Here is a 17,442-nt window from a genome sequence, read left to right as displayed (position 1 = left end):
AATCGTGAAATTACTGTAAATGAAAAGATGACTGAATAGTTAAAGAGGGAAAGAACTGGAGTATGTCAGCCTTTCTTCTGCTTTTATGGATTGGCCAACCAGAAGAATCCCCCCCATGGCATTCTTGTATGACCACAAAGAGGTTAAAACTTTCTTCCCCAACCTCCAGTCTCAAACTGGCTGCTGACTTAGAGAGCTAGCTGGGTCCTGAATGCCTATTTTAATAGTCCTCTTCAAATCTCTCCTCAAGTCAGATTACGTGCAATGATTTCAACCAGCAGAATTTGCAATACAGTTTCCACATTTCTGAGACTAAGGCTTCCTCTCCAGGTCTTAAATCCCTGCACAAACAATCTGCTACACCACTGCAGAAATGCTTCATGAAGTACCAGAACTTCCAGACTGAGCAGCTTCCTTGTGATTACGACAGGTACATCATGGAATCCCAGTGATCCAACTTTCACATTTTCTCCCCTCATCCTTTATTTATCGAAACTCACCACCTGGGGGGCTTGGCAAGGGTATGTTGTCAATTCCTAACCACACCTGTGAGCCATTGATCTGCTGAGTCCGAGTGCTCAGTCAGAAATGAGATATGCAGTTTTTCATCTGTTTCTTAAGCTGACCTTTCAGCACTGTCTATATTCTATCTATAAATCACACTCAGTCCTTAATAGTAGAAGGTAGAGAGTTACAACCCATGATCCCAGTAACTGAAAATCAGACACTGTACTTTTCATGCAGGAATCTCCAAACATTTCACAGAAGTAGTGTAAGCATTATTATTTCCTTTTATAGGGGAAAATTCGACCCAGATGTGACTTTCTCAAAATGGTTGCTGGAACCAGAGCCAAAACAAATAGTAACATTTGGTTTTCCCTCTGCTAAGTCACATTTTTGGCTCCCATGCAGAGAGATGACACCAGCCATAAAAGCACTTTCATGCATCTTTAAAGCTGGTATGACTTAGCAGAGTTAAACTGTAGGGATTATTGCCCATCCTGCTGTTCACACCCCAGAACCAGTCTCTATGACTATGAAAGACATTGCTCAGTGCTACTTTAATAGAAACCCCATTCAGGCTAAGTACATTTAATTACAAAAGCTCATTGACTCTATCAGTGAACCATAGAAAAAACGTTCAACCCATTTCAAAAAGGGTATTCATTGCCCCCTGTAATCTCACATTCCACTTACTGCACTCACAGAAGCTCCTTCACAAGATGCAGCTCCTCACCTAAAGGGAAAAAAAAGGAAAGAAAGAAAAAAAAAAAAAAAAAGAGGCTCGTGTCAAAGCCCAATGAAGCAATGAAGTACACCTGGCTGCTGCAAGTGCCCAGCCCGATGGTTCAGTCAGCTGCATCTCAAATTGGAACAGAGCACCTATTAAGAAAGGAAGGAGAGGCCATGCACAGAGTCAAAGATTGGGCCAGGCAACTACTGAAATTTGTAAAAGAAATCCTGTTGTGCACACCCAGGCCCCTACTAAGCAGGTTTTCACAGCAACTTTTCTACCTGATCACTGACAAGCCTGAGAGCTGCCACCTTCACCTGAGAGCAGCCACCTTTGCCTGAGCACAGACACCACAAGATGGGGCTGCTGGCCTGCGTTTTGTATCAAAATTGAAAGTGACTGAGGTGTTCAGTCATCCACATCTTTGATGCCAGTTATGAGTATCTAAATTTATGCTCACTATTTATAACGACCCCATTTCAAAAAGCCTCTAATCTTTAAGGATTACACAGCAAAACTCACATGTGTTTATAATGTATTTTGTCAATCAGCAATTTATTCCAATAAAATCACCTTCACATACAAGCAGCTGGGATTTGCTACAATGTTCAAACCACCCACTGTCCACGAATTAAACAGGAACTCCGGCCTAGTTTTGTTTAGGGTACCATGCTGAAATACTATCTAACCAAACTTTCTAAGATGCTCTCATCAGACAGAAGTGCTTCCTACCCCTTCCTCTTCAAACGACAAGTTCCTTCTCTATAGTTATCTCTTTGGTGTTATATTTTTTGTCCATGTGACACACCTTTACTATAACAAAACTCACCTTTTGTAAAACAGTTCATCAATTCCATGGATTGCAAGCTTCTTCCATTCAGCTGGACTTCAAATTAATGGGTCAAATGCAGTTAAACTCCACGTTTCACATTTATGTTTTATCAACAGCTGATTTAATAGGAGAAAATATTTAGATGGAATACATGAAACCTGTCAGGTTGACTCTGAAAGAGTTGTGATGTTGCTTAGAGCAAAACAATCATTTGATAAAATATAAAAAGCCAATGTGTAAATAAATAAGGAAAATGCACTTAAGAAAAGGGAGCTCGCCTCCAGGATCTTTGTGGAGAATGAATAAAAATACTTCCAAATTGCAAAAAATGTACATGAAGCTCACTAACAAATACAGCATTATGATAATCATTAAATCTTTATGCGAACAAGAGGTCACTTAGTTCTTCATACTAATATCCTGAATTAATTTCTACCTTCTTTGATGCCTTTAAGTGAGGTTCTTAAAAGCAGAGTATCATTCTTCAGCTGTCTACAGTCAGTGGTGCTCTCTGTGAGAAGACAAAAGGCACTGAATTTAACATCCTTGATTGCCTGGTTTTAATTCTTTGGGTTTGCTTGTGATCTCTAATTTGTTGTAGCATAGAAATCATACTCCTGCTATGAGCTGCTGTGCAGGTGCCTCCATGTTGGCACTGTGATTTCAGCATGTGTCTCACGTCACAGCACTGCCAGCTGTGGATCCAGCTGTGAGACTGGGACATTCCAGGGAACATCTGTGCAAAGTGGTGTGACCAGGCTGTAGAAAGATTACAGATGCAAACATTATGACAGACTGGAGACTCACCTTCTCCACTCAAGGCAATGATATCAACAGTTGTGCATGTTTCCTCTCTTTTCCTAGGTTTTATGGTTTCTGTTGTGATAGCCTGCATTCTGGGAGTTCTCATCATTCTTGCAGTAGTCTTCTGGCTACTGAAGAAGAAAAGGTAAGATGTCTGGCTATCACATCAGATTAAAAAAATGAAAACCGTATTTTTCCTCTGACACACAGAAGTGTTCGCAAACAAAGTGTCCAAAACTTTGCACATTTTTTTAGCGGTAGGGTTTGATTTTTTATAAGACATAATCTCTTCCTACAAACTATTACAGTAATTTCACGATTATAAGCTGCACCATTTTGACTAAAATTTTCGTCCGAACCCAAAGTGCGGCTTATAATCAGGTGCGGCTTATATATGGACAAAGAACAAAAAGTTGCTGTTTTAGTTTGGAGGACAGGTGTCTGCTGGGAAAGGCAGGAGCTTCTCTTTGAAATGGAGAACGTACACCCTCTCCCTCCAAATTATTATAATTTTGAAATCAAGGGGCTTTCGGGCAAAAATATGGGAATTAGGAATAACAGTTCTTTTCTAGGGAAATTAAAATAGAAATACAGTACTACAAAGAAACAAACTTCAAACCCTGACAAAGTCAGAGTACAACCTGACACCCCATCAGGCAGGGTGTTGGTAGCAGTCCCATTAAATGGTGGTTGCAGTCATCCTGCAGTGACAGATGTGATTCAGTTGAAGCAGTGCTCCTGTACAAGGTGCAGTTTCCCTCCGGAGGTCCAGTGGTGATGTAGAGAAATCTGTTTTTCCTCTGGAGTCCAGTGGAGAAAGGGGCTACCTTAGTGTCACAAAACCTCTGGTTTTGTTTTGGTAAGAAATGTTGGGCTCTTCCCCCTGGCTGGAGCAACTTCTAATGGGATGCAGTAATTTTATCAGTCCCACAGTGGGACTCAATGGGCCATTAGCAGAAAATGGCTCACTGGAGGAAGGATGGGTTGTGAAAAGATAAAGAACAATGCCCTACTGGTTTCAACGGATGGCCCATTAGCAGAATACAGTAATTTCACAACCATAAGGCACACCGGACTATAAGGCGCACCCCCCAGGAGCCGGCACATTTCGCAACTTTGTAGATCAGATAAGGCGCACCGGACTATAAGGCGCACTTTTTTTTTGCAGCGAGGATCCGCCCCCAGCTCCCTCCGCGCGTTTGCTGGCCAAGGCCCCACCTCAACGCAGCAGCCATGGGCCCCTGAGCCCGCCTGTACCTGGCGGGGCCGGGGCATGCCTGCCGCTGCTCCGCCCCGCCTCCACGGGGCCGGGGCATGCCTGCTGCCGCTCCTCCCCGCCTCCCCGGGGCTGGGGCATGCCTGCTGGGGCTCCACCCAGCCTCCACCTGGCAGCCGTGGCCCTGCCGGCTCCCCCCGCGCCTTGCAGCTCTCACTTCCAGGTTGGCAAATTTCTGAACTTTGTCCATCATATAAGGCGCACCGGACTATAAAGCGCACTTCCGGGTTCGGGGGAAAATTTTAGTCAAAAGGGTGCACCTTATAGTCGTGAAATTACTGTATCTCCCGCGGAGATAAGGATCACTGCCCCCACCCTCAACATATGGTGATGGAATAGGTACCTTTTATCACACTCTGTATTGTAATGTGCGACTTATAATCAGGTGCGGCTTATAATCGTGAAATTACTTACTGTAGACATTATTTCCCCTGGGTGATAGCAGGCTGGGTTAATAACAGATTTACCCAGTTTTTCTATTTTTCAAATTCCATTTGTTATTTCCTCGTTCTTTTGGTAGCATTGCTGCTTCGAATTGCTGTTTGGATCCTTCCATTTCTTCCTGAAACAGTAAGTGTAACAAGTAGAAAGGAATTTTAGGAAAGCCTCTCCCAATGGTCACAACATTTTAGAGGAAGAAATATGTACTGCCAAAAGATCATTAAACCACTGTTTGCCAACAAAGCCAAATCCTGGAAAAAAATCTAAGGTTGCAAATTTTTCCTAAAGCCTGATTCCCTTTGCATTCAGCATTGACCGTGCATACAAAATGTGTTCTCCTGAAATATTTGAAACAATAAGCCACTGTGACATTTGCACCACTACAGAGAAAAATAATCTCATACATGCACAATGGACAACTTTAAGTAATTAACAGTGCTTTTCCTTCATTGACATTACAATTATTTAATAAATTTGTTTTTTTAGCAGCAAAAAGGGAGATGAAGACAACAGAGGAGTCATCTACAAACCAGGCATGCACAAGGAAGAAGACATCTCCAAAATTTGATGCCCTGCTCTGTCACAAAAGCCCCTTTTCATTCATAGTACTGATTTATTTTGGATTGGTGAAACACATCTTTCATTATTGACTAATGATAACCCTCAAGAAAGCTCTAAAAACACATACCAACCAAAAGTTTTCTGTAGTCCTTGTTCTCTTGTTTTCCAGAGAGATATGATCAGTGAATCCCCCTGAGCTGAATTCCTCGCCACATTCTTTTCATGTCTGCTGCTTTCTGAGTCTGGGTGTTTGATTTTACAGTTAATCTTCAACTCCAGTTTTATGGTTTATTTAGCACAGGTATGCAAATCTGAAGACACTCATCAAGCTACAAGCACTCTTCCCCCAGCTACAACAAGGTATTGGTTTTAGCAGCAGGAATATAAACAAGATAAAGGGCAAACTGTATCTGACATCACTATCTGAACTGGAATGTTCAGCAGGTACAGTTTTGAAAAGCACAGGATATCAATGCCAGTGTGTTCACCAGTGGAATTGTAATATTAGAGGAAAAGTGTACAGTAATTTCACGACTATAAGGCGCACCCTTTTGACTAAAATTTTCCCTTGAACCTGGAAGTGCGCCTTATAGTCCGGTGCGTCTTATCTGGTGTACAAAGTTGCAAAATTTGCCAAACCGGAAGTGTGAGCTGTGAGCCGTGGGAGGAGCCGGCAGTGCCACGGCAGCCGGCTGGTGGCGGGCCCAGGGGCTCGTGGCACCGCCCCTGCCGGGTGAAGGCGGGCCAGGGGGCCCGTGGTGCCGCCCCTTCCGGGTCCAGGCAGTCCTGGGGGCCCATGGCTGCTGGGTGAAGGCGGGCCAGGGGGCCCGTGGTGCCGCCCCTTCCGGGTCCAGGCAGTCCTGGGGGCCCATGGCTGCTGGGTGAAGGCGGGCCAGGGGGCCCGCGGCACTCCCCCTCCCGGGTCCAGGCAGTCCCGGGGGCCCATGGCTGCCGGGTGAAGGCGGACCCGGTGGCCCAACGGCACCGCCCCTGCCAGGTGGAGGCAGGCCTGGGGGCCAATGGCTGCCGGGTTGAGGCAGGGTCTCGGCCAGCAACCGCGTGGGGGGAGCTGGGGGCGGAGCCTTGCTGCAAAAAAAAAGTGCGCCTTATAGTCCAGTGCACCTCATATGATCTACAAAGTTGTGAATTTTGCTGACTCCCGGGGGGTGCGCCTTATAGTCCGGTGTGCCTTATGGTCGTGAAATTACTGTAAATGGAATTAGAGCCACATGGATTATTAATGGGGTTCAACCTCAGGAACTCAGGGCTGAGAAAACACAACTGCTAGAGGAACAGCTCTCTTTCCAGCTATTACACAGCCTCACAAATCTCTTAGGGAAGTCAGCCCCTCACTGGCACAGGAATTAGAGAAGCACATTGTCTTCTTATCCTGCTCTTAGCTATAGTGAGTCTATGAAAAATGTGAAGATAACGTAGTTGCTGCTGCTTTTAAGCAGACTTAACCACAAAATCCTGATAGATTTTACAGTATATATTGCAGCTGCAATTACACAGTAGACTTTTTTTCCTGATTTAGTTCTCTTAGTAATCTAATTCCTAGAAAGAAAGCTAAATTATCTTTTCAAACCTCATAAACTAGATACTCAGAGTTTCATTGTGCATTTTTTGAAGTGAGAAGCATAAATCTGATTCCACTGCAGACAACGTGGAACCTCACTGACTTCACAGTGAAGAAGAGGGTGTATCCAACCTACCCCAATGCATACAGAATTCCTCTTAAATCTGACATCTACAGCACAGATCTGAAATGCTTGTACTTCAGCACGCACAGAGAAATGACAGAATTATACTTAAAGTAACTTCAGGTCTGAATGCTACTAAACACTACCGCGGAAATTTCAATCTGAACTTAGGTCCATTTTATATTCAATTGCAGCACCACCACGTCTGATTTTAAAGAAAGAAAATCTTTCTGTACATGTTTTCTTCTTTTAAGATGGCAGATTCAGACTGTTTCAGCATAGAGTGTTTCAGATTTTTCCTCTTCCATCTCCAAGAAAACTGTGTGATGCCAAAAGCATTCTTTTGAGTGCAAGTAGAAATTACTTATTAATACTAGCTGCACATGAAATTTAGGAGCACAGTCTTACAACTGAGTACATTGCATATGCTAGCATTTTTATCCCACATAAACAAGTATATAAAGATCATCCTGTTGAAATGTTTGAAATTACTTAAAAAGCAGCATTTGTGTGCTACAGGGAACATAACTTACTCTTTGAATAAAGGTGTTTAAAGACAAAATGACATAATACAGTTATTGCTGTTTATTTGGTTTCTCTTGTTTCTTTCAGAAGAGTAACATTTTATTGTGTATTTTAATCTTTACCTCAGCTGATTAGAAACATCCACCAATCACTCTCTTTCACATGTAACATCCTCAATGCCTATAAAAAGAAGCATAAAAATCTCAGTCAAGCAATACATGCTACTGCTAGGAAAATTCACAGTACCAGCAAACACATTAAACACATTACACATTCGGTAGAAAATGTCTCCTTTGGAATTGTTTTCTATGCAAAAGAACAAACTGAAGAGGAATTCACACAAATCACATTCCTGCTACTCCCACTTACAACACTCTCCAACTGCATAGAGCCTCCGTGCTGCCGGAATTACTGTTTTTCTTTAATATTGCATTACCAGTTTGCACTGCCAGTGGTCCCTAAGATGAAAGAATCTAAGTCCATATGTTTTCTGGCCTCTGCAGTCACTGTCATTTAAGAAACCTGTTGAAAGATCACATTTTTTTTAATGGTTTCCAGTGGATTTTTTGTCACTCTTACATGCACAATATGTCCAGAAAAAAATCAGGCATGATCAGAAAGACAGATGTAGCTAACATGCTACCATAGTAAATTAAACTGAGTTTTAAAAATCTCAATTAACTTATTTTTTTTTAAATGGAATGACCCATTTCTGAGATTCCAATAGCAGAAATGAAGCCTAAATAACCTGAGCCAGTGATGTGGACAAATAGGATGTCACAAGGGATGTAAAGCTCTCCTTCCATTTCCTTTGTGTGACAACACCCTCACCGTGTGACTGTGTAATCTCAGAGTATTCACTTCCTCTCAGAAAATATCCTCTCAGAGGTGCTTTACTGTCTGTTCCAGTTCCTCGTTCACCCAAGAATTCCTCCTCTCAGGAAAAGGTTATCAAAACAGCAGCTACCAGGTTGGTTTATTTTGGTTTTTTTGGTGGTTTTTTTGTTAGTTTTTGGTTTGGTTTTTTTTTTTTTTTTTTTTTAGTTCAGAAAGGAGAGCTTAGTCCAGAACATCCTATCATAGTTTATATAACAAAGTTTGAAGTCAACTTGGTAGAACTTTGTCAGCACTGGCACGTAGTGAAAAATATAGATGGTGCTGGTTTGTATTTCTGAAACCTTCCATTAGCAGTTTTCATCTTTGTAGCAGCACGAATGGGGGGTAGGGGAGGACTATGTGAACATTTACAATCTGGGTGAAATCTCTGTACGTGCTAAGTAGGTATGAAAACACAATTTGCAGGAAAGTACAGCCTGCCAATGAAAACAAGTTTCTCTGCTCATGGATTTTTTATCCAGATGAATGCTGATTGTTCAACATTACCTGATGGCCAGCTTCCTTCAGAATTTACAAAGGTAATAATATTATTGATGATATAAAATACATTAATAAAGCACACATTATACAGTAAACAACAATAAAAATATTTCCAGTGAAGATATTTAGAAGTAAATGAAGTTTTAATTGGGATGCATTTATGACTCCCTTATATTCCATTCTGTAATCAAAAATGTGTATGTACATGGAATTATGCTTAATATAAGAGTAAAGTTGTGTATCTTGCTAATTGTTATCTTAAAGGGAATTTTCATGAAAAATTATATAGTAAAAATGAAACCTGCATTGGTTTTTTCTCTATTTTTTCCCCATATGGTTCTCAATTTGGTTTCTAGAAGCTGTTTTTATTTCTGATAATAAGGCAAGCTCTTATTGTTGGTTTCAATTCCGCATAGATGATGAAAATTAAAAACACATATAGTTTCACTTCAGCAGATTTAATAAAAATAAATTACATCTGTCAGGAGTCCCTGAAAGAAATATATCACATGAGCTACTTGTAAGACCTGTTAAAATTATGTAGTATTTGCTAAGTATGCTCATTTTCATCAATTATCAGCTAATTACCTGGGGTTTTAAAGCTATCTTTCTGTTAAGTTATGGCTACCTACAGAAATTGTATAAAGCAACATTGTTCAAGTGTACCTCCTGAGACCAAAAAAAACCCAATGAACATACATTGTTCTTTGTATTAAACATGATTGCAAATATATTGGCATTTATTAATAGTGGTGGTCATCATGTAAAATTTTGATAGGTTAATTAATCTGCAACAAATGGCACAATTGTTACTTTTAGTCAGTTCCTTATATTTAGAGTAGAACTGTCTATTTCTGTATCTTGTCCTTGCTGCCTGTCATATTGCTGTCCTCTCTGATTCACAGCTTAGGAAGTGTAGTGTTAGCTGTCAACGGAATGGAAATTCTTTTCAGCAACCATGTAGGGTTGAGGGAATTAGAGTCACAATCACATGTTAATGAAACATATTTGATTCAATAGCTGTATTTTGAGTTCATTCTCTGTGTGAAGCTTTCATATGAACTGTTGGTATCTGAGCTATGTGTCTCGTGTCTGATCAGCAGAATGTCAGCTGAGATGATGGTCCAAGATCTGAATTTGCTTCCAAGAAATTTATTTATGCTCTTATTTACTAAAAGCTACCTAACATTTTTCCAAGATTTAGAGAACTCTGTACTCGGAATGTGTCTTGTCTTTCTGTCACTACAGATATTTATTGTTGACTTACACTGTTTTGGGGTAGGGCCTAAAGAATCCTTTGTATATTGGGTTGAGGTTTTTGTTTTCTTAAATGCCAGGGTGGGAGCTAAGCTACTGTACTGTGTAAAAAACAAGAAACATCACAACAAACTCTTGTCTTTCTAGTATTAATTGAAAATATAAAACCAGAACCCTTTACATGCATTTTAATGTAATTTTGTCTTCTTAAGACAGCATAGTACACTTCCACAGCTCTCAAATCAAGTCAGGGCCATTGTGCTTCCTTTTCTGTTACCTCTCTTTGTTGGGCTACTTTTTTTTTAGTAGTTATGTAAAAATTTTAACATCTGACTTCCTGTTCGTAATCCTTTCTCACTTATTCAGTTACTGCAAATGAGAATGCTAATGATGAAAGTTAAAAGTAGGGCACATTGAACTTGCCATGAACCTTAACATGTAAGGATTGTGTTGTGAATTGTGTATTGTTTAATTGGTTGCTTGCTGATTGAAAGTACTGAAATTACTGCCGTTGCTTTGTATGCCTTTTGGATATCTCATATAAATTTGTTACTTTACAAATTTGATGTAAAGTTTGCACTTGAGATGACATTTCTAAGTCATAGTGAGACTTTTTCTTCCTGAAGGCAAAAATGCATTGCTGAAGACATAAGACAACTGAAATGTGTTTATTGTCAAAGCCTAAAACCAAGTTAATTTGTTTATTTGGGCTTTGGATCAAGCTAGGGTGGCAGATGAGATATTTCACTATCGTGCTAGATGCTACAGCCTTACAGAAGTTCCATTGTTCTTTGAGCTTGTTTTCACATTTATGTTTATTCTGTTTATTGCAAAGTCTTTCATTGACTGAACTGGTAAGTTTCCTAAATACAGTAATTTCACGAATACAAGCCGCACTGTTTTGACCAAAATTTTGCTCCCATACCGAGAATGCGGCTAATATTCAGGTGCGGCCAATATGTGAATAATTTTCTGACATTTTCAACCCTGGGAGTGCAAACCAAGTCAGTGCAAACTGCAAAGTCGAGCTCCTGCCAGTAAAACCCTGCATTTATGCGATTGTTACGAATTGATACTCTGTTGCGCGGCGGGTGGAGCTGCTCTGTGCGGGCAGCACAGGGGGTGGGGAAGGCGGGGCAGCTCCCTCCTGCTTGGCCCTGCAGCTCGGGGAAAGCAGGGACAGCTCTCTCCGCTTGGCCCTGCAGCTCGGGGAAAGCAGGGACAGCTCTCTCCGCTTGGCCCCACGGCTCGGGGGAAGCAGGGACAGCTCTCTCCGCTTGGCCCCGCGGCTTGGAGGAGGCAGGGACAGCTCTTTTCTGCTGGCCCCGCGGCTCGGAGGAGGCAGGGACAGCTCTCTCCGCTTGGTCCCGCAGCTCAGGGGAAGGCGGGCAGCTCTCTCTGCTTGACCCCGTGGCTCGGGGGGCTCCCGTCCCCGCATGCCGCCGCCGCAGGAGCAGGCAGGCTCCATCCCCGGCTCCCATGGCCGCCGCAGGTGCCGGCGGGCTCTGTGCCCCCCCTGCCGCCGAGCGGCAGCGCCGGGCCGGGGTGACCGAGCCCAGCGGTGGCGGCGGCCGGCCCCGAGCATCTCTGCCGAGCAGCAGCACCGAGCTGGCCCACCCAGCCCTGTCGGCAGCCCCGAGCCCTCATGGCCCGAGCTGAGCTAGTAAACCCCGCCCTGCCGCCGTTCTGTTACTATTTGGCAACTTTGTTGCACGCGGGTCCTCGCTGCGAACACAGAGCGGCTTATACTCGGGTGCAGCTTATTTATGGACAAAAAACGAAATGTTTGCCAACACCCGGCCATGCGGCTTATACTCAGTGCGGCTTGTATTCGTGAATTTACTGTACTTGATAGAAAAAAGATTGATCTTGACTGAAACAATTCTGCACTGAGCAAAAGCTAAATGTATGAAGATTTGGTCAGCTTAAAAAAGAAAAAACCTCAAATACTTCTTGTTCTGGTAGTAGTTTCTAGTGTGGTTTGCTTACCTCTGATATTTTATTCTTGTCCTCTACAAATGTAGTCAGTAAATACAGGTAGTAATTCCACTTAGAGTGGTCACTGCAGAAGAAGCCATGGTGATTTGAGAGAACTTTCTTTTCAGGGTGACTGGATAATATCCCTACCACTTGGTTGAGGAGACTTGTCCTTACTCCAGTGATGCTTTGGTCTTTATTCCTAGTGGAAGAAGAAGGTGTGCTATAGCCAGTAGATCTTTGTTCAATTTTCCTCCACTCAGTAAAATAAAAAATATGCTTTTTCTTTCTAGGCATTCCTAGTGGCTTCTGCTGTAGCAAACACTGTGCTAGGTAAGTTTGCTGCACAACTACTTTTTCTGTGCATCAATTCCCATAAATGATTGGTATTTAGGGAGTTAAAAAAATGAGCAAATTATTTCAATATTCCCCTAGAAGAATAAAGGGTGTTTTTTAAATGTTCTGTGTTAATATGGTGTATAGTTTGCTGTCTTCCACCTCTCTTAAACTTGAGGAAATGCATGCTATGACTTGGCTTGGTAAGTGTCATGGTATCCTAACACTCTTAGGCTCTTGGGGAATACTTGGCCCATCAAAGGATGCTCCTCCTAAGATGTGGGCTATACAGTGCTAGTATCCTTCTTTGTATATATCTGCCTTTGGTTTTTACTTCTCTCTATCATGGGTACTAGAGTTTTCTTCATCCTGAACAAACTGATAATTGTTCTGAGCCAAGAATTCATGTTATTTTGAAAGACCAATGATGAAACAGGATTTCTTAGCTAAATCTGTTCTGGGCTCAGTGCAGCTATAATGCAAATCACTGTTGGGTATTGTTTGTTTGAGGTTAGGTCATAGCTTCTGGGTTAAGCAATTTAGCCTTCAATACTCGATTACATTGATTAGATTGATATACCTGGTGAGTAGTGAAACTGAAAACTTGTCTGGACATTCTATTCAGTGGGTTTTGGTCACAAGAGAGGAAGCACCTCCTTTGGAATAATCTCTTATCGTAAGTTCAACCTCTGTACTCTGCAGTTTAGCAGGTGCCCTGAAATAGAGTTCAGGTGAGCTGGCTTGCTTAGAATTAAGGTAGGGTTAAAACAAAAGGAAGAAAATGAAAGGAGACAGTTGAAGGCAAACCTTTGGAGAATGATCTCTTCAAAGGACAGAAGAATGTGTGGGGTTTTTTTTTTCAGATAGCTGTGCTCATCAGTTCCTATGCCATGTTTTGCAAACAGATGACATTCCTAGGTAAATAGAATGAGGTGGAGATAAGTGATAAAGAACTTTTGGTCCTGACTGGATGCAGGCACTTTTCTGAGCACATTGCCTGTCATAAATCGACTTTGACTCAGGAGCTTGGGCAGGCATCTGAATCTCATCTCTTCTGAGAAGCCAGCTCAGAAGTCCAACTTACTGCTTTGCTTCATTGCACTTCAGCACCCTCAGAAAGAGAATTGCACAAGTGATGCCTGTGCAAAACCCTCTGGGGTCCCGCAGTTCAAGGACTGCCTTGGGACTGAAAACATCTAGCGGCAGTGAGTATTAATGTATGGCACAAATGGATACCAAGGAAAGGTTCCTCCCGTAAAGGGTGCTGGGCACTGCCCAGGCTCCCCAGGGAACGGGCACAGCCCCAGAGAGCTCCAGGAGCGTTTGCACAGCGCTGCCAGGGCGGGATCGTCGGGGGGTCCGTGCAGGGCCAGGGTTTGGACCGGATGGCTCTTGTGGGGGCCCTGCCAGCTCAGGACGTTCTCTGAACGAGGTGAGACTTGGTAAAACACTTCTTATAAAAGGATGCACTAGAAGAAGAACATCTTTTGCTTTGATTTCACCCTTTGCGTTGGTTCCGTGACCTCACGAGGTCCAAACACCCCAGGGGCGCTGCGGGGGCGGCTCCGGGCCGGCCTTGGCGGGCGGTGCGGGGAGGTGTCCGGGAGTGGTTCCGGGGCAGGCCCCGGGGCGGTGTCCGGGAGTGGTTCCGGGGCAGGCCCCGGGGCGGTGTCCGACGTCACTGCCGCTCCCTCGGCGGGCGATTCGAGGGCGCTGTCGGGGTCGCTGCCGCTCCCTCGGCGGGCAGGCGGGACACGATGGGGCCATGCCCGGAGCCGGAGCGCTCGCTGTCGCTGCTGGAGCCGGGCGGCGGCTGGGCCAAGCAGCAGCAGCGAGAGCGGCGGGCGGGCCAGTGGCGAGGAGACCGCCTGCATTCTGCGGCTTCATCCTGCTGCGCAGTGAGTGCCGGCCCTGCCAGCCCGGCGCGTCCCCGCGGTCACTGCCGCCATCCCTCCCTCCCTCCTGCTCAGGTGCGGCCGCAATGTCGCCGTGGACCGGGAGCAGAAGGTCTCCGAGCTCCCCGGCGAGTGCGGACGGTGAGCGCCGGTCCTGGCTGGGCACAGTGCGGGGGCGGTCGGGGGTTCCTGGGAAAGGCCCTGAGGCCAAGCCCGGTAAAGGGCCCGGAGCGCTCGTGTGCCCCCGAGAGCCCCTGGAACGCTTATGTGGGGTGGTCTGTACGTTCCCTTTATGGCTTAAGGGAGAGGGATTTCTGACGAGGACATATCGTGATAGACAAAGGGAACGGCCTTAGGATGAAGGAAAGCAGGTTCAGATTAAATATCAGGAAGGCGTTGTTCCCTGGGAGAGTGGGCAGGCCCTGGCGCAGGGTGTCCAGAGAAGCTGTGACTGCCCCTGGATCCCTGAAGTGTCCAGGGCCAGGCTGGATACTGGAGCTTGGAGGACCCTGGGACGGTGGGAGGTGTCGCTGCCCATGGCAGGGGGTGGCACTGGATGAGCTTTAAGGTTTCTTCCACAGTTTAGTGATTCTGATGGTCTGGCTGAGGTCAGTCAGCCTGAGGAGCTGTTGCAATTCAGGCTGAAAGATGAGTACTTATAATTTGCACTGTGTAAAGCAAGAATGAATGCATAAAAAAATTCTAATGCCTGATTTTTTTTTATTTTTTTAGAAAATGGATGGGGAGAGGTGCTTCCTTTTATTTTCTTCTGAATACATGTTCTTTCTTGCTTAAAGCAAGGTAGAAGCCTTACTCTGCTCTGGCTGCTCAAGGACACTTGACAGGATCTACAGGCGTACCTCAAGGCATCTCAACTACAAGAGAGATTTGTTCTGTTTCAGTGTTTACTCTGTTGAAAGGTAAATGCAGAATGTTTATGGGTCAACCTGCCAGCCCGACTTCACTCACCAGGTATGAGTAGCACTGAGGGTGCTACTGTTATACTGTTATACTCTGGCAAGTCTAGAGGTAGCTTTTTCTGCTGCTGTGTCCCAGAGTGGTTTTTGTGTTGCTGCCATTGGCATCATAGTGCTCAGTTGTGAGGAACCTGTGTAAGGCAAATCCTAGGGGAAAAAAACCAAACAACAAAACAACCAGGTCTGCCTTTTGTATGAGAAATTGCATTGCAGCCAAGAAAATATCACCAGGTGCAGGGCACGGGAGGGTTCCTTCTCACTGATCAGAAGAGTACATAAACCAGGCACCAAATAGGCCTGGCTGGAGCCAGTGAGGGTCAGCATTATCAGCAGCAAGTGTGGCCAGAGAGGCTCAGGCAGAACTTGGGGTGAGTCCGACCTGTACTGGCCACAACTGCTCTGTCCTTACTAAGGTGAGCAAAGGCAAATCTGATGAGCGAGTATGTGCTGGAGACTCTCACTCAACCATCTTCAGATCTGTCTAGAAAATGAAAGTGTGCTCAGGTTTAGGTGGCTTACAGCACTTGAAAGTGGTCTTACAGTATTCTTCAATAACTGTATCCTGAATTTAGGCTCCATGCCACAGTTCTTTTATGCGAGCATTGTTCTAATAGACAGTGATTGTTCATCTTGACTAGTTTTACCGTGTCTGTCTTTTTCTGAAGTTCCCATTTATTTTGCTCTATTGCTGTGGATGTTCATCCTCACACTCTGGACAGTGATTTTGGGTTTTTTCTTCATTCCACAGCTATAATACTTTTTTTTTTTCCATGGCAGTCAAATTCTCTGAAGCACTAACCTGGCTGTAGAATGGCACTTTCTTGGAGGGTAATGCTGCCTCGCCCAGCCAGCACTGGGCTGTTCTTGGTGTCTGCAGTTATTCACTGTAGCCCCAGAATCCATGGCTGTCTCTTGGGGAACGCAGCGAGCGGCTCTGAGCTGGGCTGAACCGAGCCGGGCTCCCGGGAATGCAGCCGAGCGACAAAAGTGGAGTGTACCCGACATAACCCCAGTTTAGCCAAAGTGCCACTGTAGCCGAGTGGAGCTGAGTGTATCCGACAAAAGCCAATAAAAGCCGAATGTAGACAAGTTTACCCAACAAAAGCCAAGTTCAGCCAAGTCCCGAATGTTGCCGAGGTTAGATGAACCACGCTGGGCTCTGCCCAGTGCAGCAGCCGAACCGAGCCGAGTTCAGCTGAACCAAGTAATTCAAACAGCAGAAACAAACCCACAGAGTCTCAGCAGCACACCCAGCACAGGTAGGCAGCTTTGACATGTTCTTTGCAGCTGTGCTCAAGACATCTTTCCTTGCATAGCAGTGCTGCTTCTCCCAGCCAGTGCTGCACAGTTCTTGGTGTCTGCAGTTGTTCTCTGTATCCTGTAACCCCAGAATCCATGGGTGTCTCTCAGGGCTCTGGAGCAGTGTCATGTTTGGGTTTTTGGCTTCAGAATGGGAAGTGCATGACCTAAACTCTGACATCTCTATTCCAGGAAGCCCAGAAAAGCAAGTTCCTCCATGAGGAACCCCTTACTCTTGAAAGTCGAGCTGTCTTTTGAAACATGCTGCAAAGGATGAGATTTAACCTTGTACCATTCTTTGTTGAAATCACCTCTGTGAAACCTTAATATGCTTCAATAGATCCTGCAGAACAGCTTATTTCAACCAGAGCCATTCCATGCATTGTAACATGTACTGGATGGTTTCATATCATTGCTATCCTGTGTTATGCAAGGTTTTCAGTAGCTTTCCCTCCATTTTCATGGTAATTAGCATTTTCTGTGTGTTGAGCACAGCATCAGGTTCCTATTTATGTCTGGGTTATTTGATATGTTGTTTCTAGTTACTTCCAAATTCACTTTTCCACATCTTCACTTCACTTTTGAGTCATGTTTCTTCTGCCTTTTGTGGAAATAGACTTAATGCTTTTGCTGTAACTTTATATTGAAATACTACATCATAAATCAGGTTGATGTTTAGCTTTACTAAAATCTTGTGACTGCAGGTAGGAAGAGCTGGGAGCAAACAGTGTAAGCAAGTTGGCTGTGGAAGCTGAGTGTGTGGCTCTGACACTTGCCAAGGCTGGAAAAAGTGAATACTGGGGAGAGTGAGGTGTCAAAGTATGAAAATAGCAGGGAAAGAATCCCATGAAAAGAATTGATGATGTGAGATGCAGTTTGAGCCCTCCCTGACCTCCACATGCTCTTTGTGTTGTCAAATTCTGTGCCTTTTCTGGTTATTTTGCAGGT

The 17,442-nt window shown here is 44.3% G+C and overlaps 1 protein-coding gene across 1 annotated transcript in view; it reads left to right on the top strand.

Annotated features, from left to right (window-relative positions):
• The window catches only part of CA12 (carbonic anhydrase 12), a 30,257-nt gene extending 25,018 nt beyond the window's left edge, over nt 1-5,239 (top strand). Inside the window, exons 9-10 of the mRNA XM_033071068.2 lie at nt 2,931-3,015; nt 5,074-5,239. Coding sequence (XP_032926959.1) covers nt 2,931-3,015; nt 5,074-5,155 — 167 coding nt within the window. The 3' untranslated portion in view covers nt 5,156-5,239. The remainder of the gene's footprint in view (nt 1-2,930; nt 3,016-5,073) is intronic.
• Nucleotides 5,240-17,442: the final 12,203 nt, after the last annotated feature.

This window comes from Catharus ustulatus, chromosome 12 (assembly GCF_009819885.2).
Source record: "Catharus ustulatus isolate bCatUst1 chromosome 12, bCatUst1.pri.v2, whole genome shotgun sequence".
Classification (NCBI taxonomy): domain Eukaryota; kingdom Metazoa; phylum Chordata; class Aves; order Passeriformes; family Turdidae; genus Catharus; species Catharus ustulatus.
This window is presented reverse-complemented; position numbering and strand designations above follow the sequence as displayed.